Source organism: Chenopodium album, chromosome 5 (genome assembly GCF_948465745.1).
Source record: "Chenopodium album chromosome 5, dcCheAlbu1.1, whole genome shotgun sequence".
NCBI lineage: Eukaryota > Viridiplantae > Streptophyta > Magnoliopsida > Caryophyllales > Amaranthaceae > Chenopodium > Chenopodium album.
The window spans coordinates 15,456,378-15,469,501 of NC_137838.1; the positions used below are offsets into that span (position 1 = coordinate 15,456,378).

General features: G+C 34.5%; 1 protein-coding gene across 1 annotated transcript; it reads right to left on the reverse strand.

Annotated features, from left to right (window-relative positions):
- Window positions 1-35: 35 nt before the first annotated feature.
- Window positions 36-10,667, reverse strand: LOC145630510 (protein NEDD1-like). Its single transcript, XM_081682770.1, has 10 exons — window positions 10,384-10,667; window positions 10,168-10,280; window positions 7,397-7,657; window positions 7,202-7,306; window positions 6,064-6,129; window positions 5,750-5,971; window positions 2,730-3,260; window positions 1,443-2,033; window positions 1,125-1,304; window positions 36-960 (listed from the first exon to the last, which is right to left on the reverse strand). The coding sequence occupies exons 1-10, from the start codon at window positions 10,517-10,519 to the stop codon at window positions 853-855; spliced, it is 2,313 nt and encodes a 770-aa protein (XP_081538896.1). The 5' UTR covers window positions 10,520-10,667; the 3' UTR covers window positions 36-852.
- Between the last annotated feature and the right edge of the window lie 2,457 nt (window positions 10,668-13,124).

The following is a 13,124-nucleotide window of genomic DNA, read 5'->3' on the forward strand; positions in this document are numbered from 1 at the left end:
AGCTCAAGCATAGGTTGATATTGGAAAGCAAGAAGTTCTTCGTACATATTATGTCTAGTCATAGAGCGAATTTGACCTTCAATTGATTTTTCATAGGATTACTCATCCCTTATTGTATTTACCAAATATCGCCTCAGCTGTTAAAGAGCAGTAGACACTTTGGAAGCTTGAATAAGGCCTTACAGAATTTACATTCCTTCTGTAAACAAACCTCTAAACAAAAACATACTGCCAATACGAACATCTACATGAAGCTTTTTCCAAACGAAATATGCTCATTGACTCTATAGCAACTCGATCACATCATCATTCCCCCCATCTCCCCTCAAGTTCCCATGCATAATCGTTTTGAGATCACTAATCAATCATTTTGGTACACACCAACCTAAGATACTCTTCAATGTTTGGTTCTGGAATACGAGAGCATTCAGTAATAGTTAATTCTCATTACAGAATTGGGTTGAATTTGAAATCTTGAATCAAGGGCCAAACTGCATAATTTGATAATCAAAAGGATTAGCAATTTTTTTTTTTCTTTTTTCACACAATTCAAATCACGGAGACAAAAAGCCTTGTAATCCTAACACTCATTTTCTCTAGCTATAATCACATGATTTCCTGCAATGCTAAGCCAAAAAAAAAAAAAAAAAAAAAAAAAAAAAAATGTCTTGGCTCAGGAAATTGGAATTAAAAAGGAAAAGAAAAAAAAAAAAAAAAAAAAAAAGCATCACCCACTCGGTGATGCATATATACAGGAAAACCCCAAAAAAGAAAGAATAAAAATGGAACCAACAACCAAACACCCTCCTCCAAATAAAAGAATACAAAGAAAATCCGAAGATCTTTGAGTTTTCAAAGCAATTGGCGAAGCCGTTCATTTTCTTTCTTCAATGCCTGAATTTCTTCCGTAAGTGAATCTAGTTTGTCCACGACTCTGTTCATAAAACCTGAAACTTCTGTCTGTACAACAATATGAAACCGCCAACATGTGAGCAAGTGCACCAAAGTACCAGTGTACCAAAGCGTAGAAAGAAAGGTACAGAGCAAGGAAGGTAAAGCAGTAACAAGTTTGCAGAACCTAGAAAACAGAGCAAGTGTATTTTAAGTGCTAGTATGATACATACCTCTTGCATATGAAATTGCCTTAGAATTTCAATATGAAGATTCCTCACGTCTTCATGTATTGATTTTTGGAAGGATGATAGAGTTTCTTGTAGCGTATGTTGAAACAGTTGAAGGGTGAAGTTGGAGGATCCGTGCTGCAGGTCAGCTTGAGGTGTTCTTTGATGTAAATTTGGTGCTCCCTGAAGCAGGAAAAGGAACTTATTTAGTCTTATTCATGGTATTTCATCATTAAAAATGTAGCAAAAAATTCAGAAAATACATTTCAAAATCAAATCATACAGCATGTGGTTAGTTAACACATCTATGTTAATACATACATTAACAGATGGAAGCAATCCAGGTTCGGCGGCATATGCTGTATCAGATCTGGCCAACAAACTATTCTGAAGTTCTTCCCGGGTTTCAACTCCTGTTTTCTTGGTTTTAGGCGAACCCAATGAAGCAGAAACTCCATCAGTAAATGCTGCAGAACTGCCAATCCTTTCAGCATAGGTGGAAAATCTTCGAGAAGGATTCAAAGATCCAATAGCTTCAGGATTTGCCTGACCTGTGGCAGGTTTTGAACCAACATTCAAGAGAGCACTAAAGGGGACATGTCCAAATGTTCCAGGTGAATTTTCTTGTCCAGATGATGTATCTTTTGCTCGAAAGTTTGACATAAGACTTGTGCTCGTAGAGTAACTCAAGGCAGACTGGCTTGCAGATGGATCTTGCAATCCAGTGAACGTTGAAGTCGATGTACTGGTAGATGTTGACATACTGAGACGTGATGCTAGAGATTGACGATGAAGGGCAATCTTATCTGATAGTCTCTCACCACCCCATGCTTCTGGAGGAGTAATAGATGAATCCTCACTTCTGGACGATGCAGTAGGAGTGGAACCGGGAATCGATGAATGGAAGTCATCCTAGAAAAATAAAATTGCCGCAAATTAAAACAAAAATTGGACTTTTAGCTGGTAAGTTCAACACCAAATTCAGCTATATCACTAAGAGAGGTGCTATTTAATGAGAAGTGGACACAAATCACAAAATTTGTCTGCAAGTTAACTGAAATATTTTTAGAAAATTTTGTACTAGATGTAAGAAAAATAAATTCATACAAGATATACTATCATTACTTACATGCCTTTGTGAATTTAGAGTCAGTGCAAATTCTTCTAATCTTTTACCTACCATACAATCTGTATGTAAACAGACAGTAAATGTATGGCCAATAATTGTGGCCTTTGTAGGAAATTAAGAGTAATTATTGATTTGCTATAAAAAAGCAGATTTGTTATAGAAGAGCTTTATTAGACAAATAAAAATTGAAACAAAATATGTATTACATACAATTTTTCCCCATTGCAGGTTTTTACTACTAGAAATGTAATTGTTAGTTTAATATTCAATCTAATCACAATGACCAAGAGAGAACAAACAAAGATCACGCATACTTCAAAAGCCAGATAAGCACAATATCTTCAAACTAACAGGCAATGAAGATAACAGTTACTTGCAAAGATGCAGTTGCAGCAGTTCTTGAACATTCATGAGATATTATAAATGCAATCACATGCAAGTTGCTACAACCTGAGAAGATTAAAGAGAAAAATCCATACCTGTTTAGCAGCTGGACCGGGTTTCCAGTCAAAAATTGGGTGTATATCATTAACAGTTTCCGGAAGTGTGAATTTTCGATTGGGAAATAGTGGAGAGACTTTTTTATCGCCAGGTTGGTCTTTTCGGGATAAATCATTGTCATTCCATAGTTTATCAAGTGAGGGTGTGATTGGAACATCTAAGAGTGGGGAGAAAACATCCATATCATCCTTAAAGTTATAGTTCCTAGTTGCTTGTAATCTTGGCAATACTCCACCAGTCCTCAATGAGCTTCTATGAGGAGTTTCCTCTGAATTCTGATTATTGTTCGTAAAAGTTGCAGCAAAGGATGATTCCACAGCAGAGCTCGAACGACGAGGACCAGAAAAAGTTGTTGCTTGTGGAGCACTGGTTAATGTTGCAGAAGGAAGCGGGTCAGGCATTAAAATTGAGTCCTCGACAGCCCCTCCTAAAAGAGCTATATCAGCCGTGCAGTTTTTCTCATTCACATCGATGGGCTTTGATCTTTGCCAACATAAACTTGTGACAGCCTGAAAAATTAATGTCAAAGTCAGAAATACTTACGATTTTGACAAATAACAAAGGAAAAAAAATGAAATAAAACCTTCCCAAATACTTGGACTTCTTTTGTTTTACTAGACTAACCTTTTCTGAACAGATTCGCTGTTATTTAAACTTATTAACCCTTGTCTCAGCTTACTTGAGCTTATCTGAATTAATTTTAAACGGTTGAATTGTTATGGCCTTATGGGCCCTTATCCAAGGAGAACAGAATAAGGCCTTAGTTTACTCCAAAACTCATATTTAACTCCGCTCATAAAGATTTCCTGAACAAAATACACTAGAAAGCCTCCCAAAGAATTCAGATATACTAATCAAAAGAGTTAAATTCCTACATATTTCATATATTAATTTATCCTCAGATTCTGCTGCAAAGTTAGATATACTTCATTTCTTTTAATTAATATGTTTTGACTGTAGAACTATTCACACACTCTCCTTGACCGTCTTTCGTGATTTATGTCACGAAATACTACATCCATTTTTATTTAGTTGACGCGAAACCTCTTTGGGAAATTTATTATTAGTTTCTCCAAAAAAAAAGGTTTATTATTAGTTGACACGCTTCTATTTTAGGCAAGGTTTGGGTGGTAAAATGTCAAATTTACCCTCTCACTTATATTCTCTCTCCTCCCTTCACCATCGCCTTACCCGATGGCAGATGCTAACACTCTCTCTCCTCTCTTTTCAATCACTAGGCCAATACCTCTCCATTTTATCTCTCCTGCTTCACAGCCACTGTCATTTCACATTGCCGCCTCTCGATCTTCTTCTACCTCCAACTCAAACAAGTATGAAATACCTCTAATTTAAGATCATTTGGGTCGGTGAGGGAGTTGGGTGCTTGGGATCGAGGAAAAAATGGAAAATTTTTAACACTAATATGGCGAAGTACCATTAATGGCAGCAAGGATCCTACCTCTGCCGCCGAAGTTATCTCACCTCTTCTCCTTGCCTTCTAATTAAAATCTAATTGTCAACTCCTTTACTCTCCTCCCTCCATCGCACCACCACCGCTATAACCCCCAATTATCAAATCCTCTTTCAATTCCGCACATCGAAACCCTCATCACCACCATCAACACCACGACTTTAAGGAAGATGTAGTTTAACTGTTCGAGTACTTTAATTTGTGGCTTGGGTTCAATTTTCTTTTGCAGAAAAAAGGGTCAATGAAGATGGCGTCTAGTGGTTGCGAATTAAAGAGAAGGGTAAAATAAAAGTGGAGGTGGAGGTGGAGGTTGGCTTGGTGGCTGGTGTTCTACAGTCGTTGGGGAAGGGGTAGTGGCAAGTGGAATTGTGGGGTGGGTAAAAATGTAAAATAGAAGGGGTATTTTTGTATTTTCTTTTCTATTTTACCTCTCCTTAATTTGTGTGCCAAAACTAAATGTGTTAACTAATAAAAAACGGAAGTATATAATTATGAGGGGAATTGTTATGTTCGCCTCAACATATAATTCTAGATATCATTTTTAATAATTTTTCTTATCAGTTATTAAAGATACTAATGGCTTAGTCAAATATTTTCGAATAGGTAAGGTAAATTTAAACAGTACCAGCTACAACAGATGCAAAACATCCCCTAATCACATTGTGGACTTAAACCAATCAACCAAAGCCTTAATCCCATAAGTGGGGTCGGCTACATGAACCAAAAGTGATTATTTTGTTTAGTCATCCACAAAAATCTTCCTCCTCCATCATAAGTGGGGTTGGCTAGGTTGTGGACTTAAAAATTTGAAAGAGTCCCCTAAAAAGAGTGAGCACATCTCTCCAAAGATTAACATCAAACATCTCATTTCACAATGCATGTGTAAATTAGGGTGTATATGAGCTGAGACTTTGACCATCCCAGGATCAACACACTTATGCATTTATTAGACAAGTAAGCTTAGCTTGAACAAGAACAAAGCCTCGCTCAATCATATAAGTTTGTGTGATTCAAAAATTATGTTCACAAGTCGTTTGTGAGCACTATAGCTTAGATGAACGGTTCCTGATTCTCATCATAATTCCATTAAGTGATCAAGCCATTCAAAGGCATTGGAATCAGGGAGTAATGAAAAAATGCATCCAGCCCCTTTATTAGCTAGTTCTTAATTTTTATTTATCAGGAGTTCTAGTACCGACTGCTATAATGGTAATCCTTACCTCAATACTCTATCTCATGAATAGTATTAAAATTCATAACCGCAATTTTAATAGAATGACGTACGAGCCTTCATATACACCGACGAGACAATATCTGTTAGGGTGATAAGGTAATTTACACAAGCCTTAATCTGGTACTTGCGCTCATAGAGTCATAGAGATCTCAGCCCTTTAAATTCAGAATCCTCATGGCTGACATTGATATGAAATAATAGCATAGCAGGAAGCCATGAACAATTTGCCTTCATATTTTAAGAGCAGGGAATACGACGATTTAACGTATAGATGTGTAAACCACAAAAGTTACCTCTGAATGTCCATAAGCACGAAGAACAGTAAAAGGCTGAGGTTTTCCACGAACATCATAGAAAACCACACGACCGTTGCTTGTTCCAGCAGCCAATATCCAGCCATCCTCTCTGAATGCCAATGAAGAAAAGGGGGCTTCATAAGAAATGCAAAACGAAGACCTTTTCGTGCCTGAGTCGAAAGTATACAGCTTTTTATCAAGACCAACTGTAGCAATCATCTGCATAAATTTCCGTGTTAGCAAATTACTTTCAATGTCTTTAGAAATTTTACAAGATTCAAAAGCAAAATTTGAGAAAATTAAAACCAGACCTTGTCATTTGAAGGAGAAAAGCTCAGACCAGCAGTAGGTGCTGAATGCTGCTTTAACCAAGAGACCTATTGAATACAAAGGAGTAAACGTGTAAGGCTAAATATCTATTTCTTTAGTAAAATTCTCAAAAAAAAAAAATAAATAAATAAAAATAAAATCAAGGCTATTGTACAAGAAATTAGATAACCTGAAATTCCTGAAATTTTAAACCAGATTTCAAAATTTTTTACAACAGGTTGGCAAGTGTATGGATATAAGATTGGTAATTTAAATCCTTCTACTGTTAAGTGCCTACATGATTACATCAAATTCTACAATCAATTTTAAATCTATCAACTAACAGCAATGGGTCCGATTGTCAAACCCAAGATACCAACAACCATTAAATACTTCTTCCTTTTTTTAGTTGACACATATTGACTTTGGGCACTATTCACATAACTTACATTGACTTTGTTTTGTGATTTATTGTTAGAAAAAACATAGTCATGTGCGGTCTTGATAGATTCCGTCTCAACATCTATTTTCCAAATACCCAATTTTATAATTTTTGCTAAAATACGTAATCAAAGATATTTAGTTATTTACATCTAAAAGTATACATTGGAAAGCGTGCCTAAATGAAATGTGTCAACTAATAAAAAAACAGATAAAGTAATAGAAAAAAGTCAAATGCCATAGATTACAACCGTTCTTTTAAATTGGTTACTCTCTTCCCTAATTTTTCATACACAAGATCCACTTCCCAAAACTTACTTTCCTATTGTTTGTTACATAAAGGCATAAACCCCATTTACAATACTATCTGTCCAACATTTTCTTACACATGACCTACTCGCTAAACTCTCTCTGACTCTCTCCTATCTTTAATCTTTGTACCAACAGTAACTGTAATCTGTAACCAACTCAAAGAAATGGAAGGTGGTACATGACTCCAAAAAAAAAAAAGCAAACACCACTGGCCTATATTCACAGAAATTCATGAAAGGGAAGCACAAATCAGATTTCTATCTTTACATAAAGGATTCAGGTGCTATCTAGAAAGTTTTTCAATAAAAAGGAAAAAAAAAAAAAAAAAAAGGAAAATTACACAAAGATCATAAATGCCTCTTATCATAAAATTCATCTCGTACATACCTTCGGACTTCTACCGGTTGTATCCCACAAATGAACAGAGCCATCATCACCAGCTGTTGCCAAGAGATGCCGGCTTACTCGAGAATAATCAAGTACTCTCAACATCTGGTCTTAACATCCAATACATGAGCATTTAGCATAGCCAAAACAGAAGGATGTATAAGACTTGACGAGATACAGAAACAGAAAACCAACCTGTCCGTGAGGATCCTTCAGTTCAGCAGCTCTAGATCCAGAGGCAAGGTTGTGGACCAAAAGATCCCCGTTTGTACTGATGGAAGCCAAGTGTTCATCTTTGCAATTATACATAGCACTTGATATTGAGCCAGTATGACCTTTCAACCATTTGATACAACGCTTTCTCTGTAGATCCCATATTCTAACAACTTGACCACTTCCCCCGGAACACAAGTATCTAGAGGATTTGTTACTGAAGCTAATGGATGATATAGCCTCCTGTAATACATCAGAAAAGTTTCAGATAAAAATCAAAGAAACAGAGTAGAAAACCACCTTCAAAATTAGAAGCGCATGCACGCAGGTGCATCCCCCCCCCCCCCCCAACACACACACACACAAAAGGCTTAAAATAACTCTCACAGACTAGTCATAATGTTGTCAGGAACACCAAAAAAGAGAATCGGATCCAGGAATCCAGTTTATCATAAACAAAATTCATATATACAATCCACTTGAATTTCTTATAAAGAGCGTACTCAGTTTCATTTTGAACAAAAGCCAACTTGCAGTCAGATAAATTATCATGAAAAAGCTCCTGAATTGGAACCCATCCGTAAAACATTAAATGCAAGAACATACTTTAACACACCAATATTTAAAACTGGTGCAGCTAATATTCAATACATGGAAATATGAGAGAAAAAAGCAGAATTCACCACACAAAACCTTCAAATAATTTTTAAATGAAAGACAACAAAAAGAGTAACACGCCGTTATCCCAAAGCTTCACCGTCCTTGACTTGTTTGATGAATAAATTCAAGCCAACCTTTAGTTGGCTTTAGGCATATTAGTAGTAAAATTGATTGATCAAACAATTAAGAAGACGACAAAAAGAGTAATATGCAGTTATCCCATAGCTTCAACACCCTTGACTTGTTTGATAAATAACTTCAAGCTAGCCTTTAGTTGGCATTAGGCCTACTAGTTGTAAAATTGATCAAATGATAAAAAAAAATGTTTGGCTCATGGATATTCCATCTTATTTTACAACATCATCAAAAGAGAAGCACATATAGAATCATATCAACTATTTGTCTGAATTCTACATCCTTCATCTTTATGAATTCTCAAATCTATTTTTGCATTCCCCCTAAGATCTGTTTACAATTCCACAATACAAACACGGTGCTGGTTTTATAACACGCAGCCATTACAAATACATAACATCTGTGATGAATCAATAGTAGTGGTCCTCATGGGATGTAAGGAGTGCTAAACATCATATTTTCATAGAAAATTCTAACTTATGCCAATACAATAACAACAATATGCAAGGTTGAGAGCTTTAATTCTAACTTATGAGCTCGGCACCATAGAGACATACATAGCTTTTCATAAACCAAAAAAGACTTCTCTGAATTATTAACCTTTTTCCCAAGCTGTTAGCATCACTCTACCTAATATAATTTCTCTGAAATATAAATACAAAGGTTAACACTGAACCAAACTTCAATTTAACCGGGCCTGTTTGGTACCATTATTTATATTTCCTACATTCCCCTAATATTGCAACAAGGGGGGAAGACACGAAATTTAAGATGAGGAGAGAGATAGAGAGAATTAAGATAAGGGCCCACGTGATGAGCAGAGAGATAGAGAGAAAGCATGTGCATATAAGGTAATGTTGCAATATTTGTGAGACTTCCTAAAATGGTAAGTGTTACAATATTAGGGGAATGGAGGAAGTATACGAGATAACAATTAACTGAATTCACTAGCAAGTAGCACCTAAATCATCAACAACTTTAGTTAAGTTCCATAGTTCCATAATCAAACATCAAACAGTGATTAATGGTTCATTACTCCCCTACAGTAATAGAATAGTACAACCCTAGCGAAGTAACAAGAGTAATGATCCCACCACTATTGCCTTCTTTAAGCACTACCAGTCCAACACCTTATTCATCACCTGTTCACCTTCCCTTGTCAGACCTCATTACTCTAAATAATTCCCCTTAATCCAAGATTTCACACCTAGCCATCTAAACTGAGCAATGCCACAATTAAAACCCTGTATTTCAACTATTTCCTCATCTGGTAGTTTTGTTCTAAAGTCTTAACTCTTTTTGGTTTCCAACTTCTTCGTCTAATCCTCAAACAACAGGCCATTCTAAAGTCAGGTACACGAAGTGAGCCAAAGGTAATATCAATGTTTGCCTGTCTTACATTGGATACAAACAAAACAAAAGGCAAACCAAAACTATCCACTCCAACAAATGTCAAACAATTACCCTCATTTCCAACACTTGTTCCCTTCAACCCAAAATTACACATAACAATCCCCCCAAACAAAAACTCGTACAAATTCTTAGATGTTCCCGGTTACACCTAACTTTAGATATACTCTAAAAATCAAATGCAACAAAAGATACTCCTACAATGGTGACATAATTACCCTCATTTCCAACTCTTGTTCCTTTCAACCCAAAACTATACTTAAAACCTCCTTGAAACAAAAAAACTCGCACAAATTCTTAGATGTTCCTGATTACACCTAACTCTAGATAAGCCCAGGAAATCAAATATAACAAAAGATACTCCCACAATGGCTACCCAACTACCCTCATTTCCTACTCTTTTCCTCTTCAACACAAAATTCTAAAAATCAACAAGAACAATTAATTCAGTATTGTCCATTTAAAAAAAAAAAAACTCAGCAATCAAAATTCCAAAAATCAAAAACAAACCCACTTAAATCAAAACAAAAAAAGATTAACAAAATCACCTCAATATTGTCCCCAGATTCAGACCCTAAAAGAGGAATAGTCCCCATACTCTGTCCATTTTTACGCCACAATGTAATCTTCTTATCATCTCCAGCACTCGCAACCACCAAATCTGCACAAACCCAGAAATCAAAATCAAATCAAACATTCAAAAACCCAAAAAAAAAAAAAAAAAAAAAAAAAAAAACCCAAAAAAAGGGAAAAAAACAATTAACTGGTATGATTCCATTTGACAGAGTTAACTTGAAAACCAGGCGATGGAGTATAACTCAGTAAACAAGGATCGCCGGACTCAACGGAAACATCGAAAAGTTTAACGGTGTCGCCGCCGCTTGCGGCCAACAACACCATTGTTGAGAAGAGAGAAACCCCAGAAAATTTTCTCTCTCCTCGAGGTTTGAATCAATGGTAGAGTATAGTATGATTGCCGGAGAAGAGAAGAAATGAAGAATGGAGGTATGATGAACAGTTTGTAGTGGAGTATACAATAATAAAAGAGAAAGTATGCCAATTTTTGAAGACGATTTTGAATTTTGAAATCGGAGATAGCTGGTTAGTAAGTGAATTTTTTTTTACCCAATTTCACAACGGTGATATGAGGGTGTTTTGGTTGGTGGGATGTTTGGGCTCGGTTTTAAGAACCTTTTCGGAATTTCGGCAATAGCGTTTAAGGTAATGATTAGCGGTTTAATCATTTAGCTAAGTAGTGGTTCGGAAAGCGGTTAGTAGAGGAAGTAATGTAGTATTTGGGTAATGGTTCAGATAGCGGTTAGTGACAGACGTAGTGTTTGAGTAGCTTATTCTAACGTTAAAAATAGTATCGTTCCAAAGTTAGCGGGTAGATTTTGTCAAATTTTGATTACTTCTAAAAAAATGTGTATGGATTTTAATGTATTTTAGTACTTTCGCCAATCAGATTTAATTTTTAAAAAAAAATCATATTAGATAAACAAAAGGAAAGTAAATTAAACATAGCCTAAGAGAGGGGATCAGATGTACAGAGTACTCAGGTCACTTTAGTTTATAGTCTATATTATGATATCTATACTTAGTATTCAAAAAAGAAAACCAAAAAGACATATGTCATCATTCTATTACACTTCCCTATCATCTTCTTCAACTCAATGTGCCACATGTCGTTTTATATTTTTTATTTTTAATTATACAATTCTTCTTAACTCTTTCATTAAACACTTTATCTTCATCTTTCCTCTTTAATTCAACCTTTTTATTTTCTCTCTTTGATTTTAGTCCCTCCATCTTCTTTCTATTAAGGGCCTGTTCCGATTGACTGAACTGAGCTGAACTGAACTGAACTGAACTGAGCTGAACTGAACTGAACTGAACTGAACTGAACTGAACTTATTAATTAGTGATTTCTAACTACGGATTAGTGATCTTTGATTATTTATTGATTATTTATTACTATACATATGTGTATATACAAATGTACATATTATTAATAATAATATTATTATTATTATTAATTTTGATTATTAATTTTGATTATTATTATTATTATTTATTTATTGATTATTATTATTTATTGATTATTATTATTATTATTATTATTATTATTATTATTATTATTATTATTATTTATTGATGATTATTATTATTATTATTTATTGATTATTATTATTAGTATTATTATTTCAATTATTATTGTTATTATTATTATTATTATTATTATTATTATTTATTGATGATGATTATTATTATTATTTATTACTTATTACTTATTGATTATTATTATTATTATTGTTAATATTATTATTATTATTATTGTTGTTGTTGTTGTTGTTGTTGTTGTCGTTGTAATAAGAGCTTAAAAGAAGGAAATTTGGTTTTATATCATTAGCAATATCATTAGACGTAAATTAAGAGCTGAACTGAACTGAACTGAACTGAACTGAACTGAATTTCAACGGAAGAGAACAGGTCCTTAAGTCTCATTTTAAATTAAAGTCCCAAAATTTTAATTTCTTTAATTATGTTTTCAGTTACATCACTCATAATTATTTATTGGTATTTCCTCACTCATCTCTCAATGCAATTTTCTATGAACAAGCCGTGCATTACACGGGCCAGAAGGCTAGTTATGATTAACACCAAGTCATTTTAGTTAATAAGAAGTAAGAGAAATGTGGCTTAAGTATTAGTCATTTTAGTTTATAGTATATGTTATGATTAACATCAGGTCACCAAGGTTGGCTAGGCGCGACCCATGATCCATCCCTCTTGCGATGTGTTGTAACTTGCAAAACTTTTAATGGACAACCCAATCCAACATGTCATACTTGTATGCCTTAGTCAAATTTGTTTTTCATTTATTTTGGCGTGCTTTGTTATGTTATATTATGACGTATTTTTCCAAATTAAAATGTGCTTAAACCTAATATATTAATCTTGGTTGCATAATATTGTGCCATGAAATCTCTCCTTTTGTGACAGACCATGTATTGCCCCAGGAAAAAAATAGACAAAAACTGACATACGTAGATATGAGAGAAAGAAAAGTGTGAAAGGCAACATAAAATGACATAGAAAAAGGTTATTTAATATCATTAGACCATCCAATGAACCCGACTTATTTGATGGTATGATTAGTATATATGATAATATGAAACAACCATACTTTGAGAGCATATGAAAATATATAGGCTAAATCAAATTTAAACTATCGAGAAAATACAAGTTAATAGTGGAACAACTAACTATGAGCCGAAGTTAATTAGCTTTGGTGGCCGCCATTAATTCCTGCAAATCTGTATCTTAAGAAACCTTAATGGAGAAAGAACTCTATGTAACAAAACTCATCTTTACTCATCTTGTATGGAGAAGAAGGAAAAACTCATCTTCAATGAAGAAAACAGTAGGGAAGTAAAATACCTATCTTTTGGGGTTAGCCATACCCTTAATTTTTCTTCTTAGGTTATTCTTTTAATTCGATGAC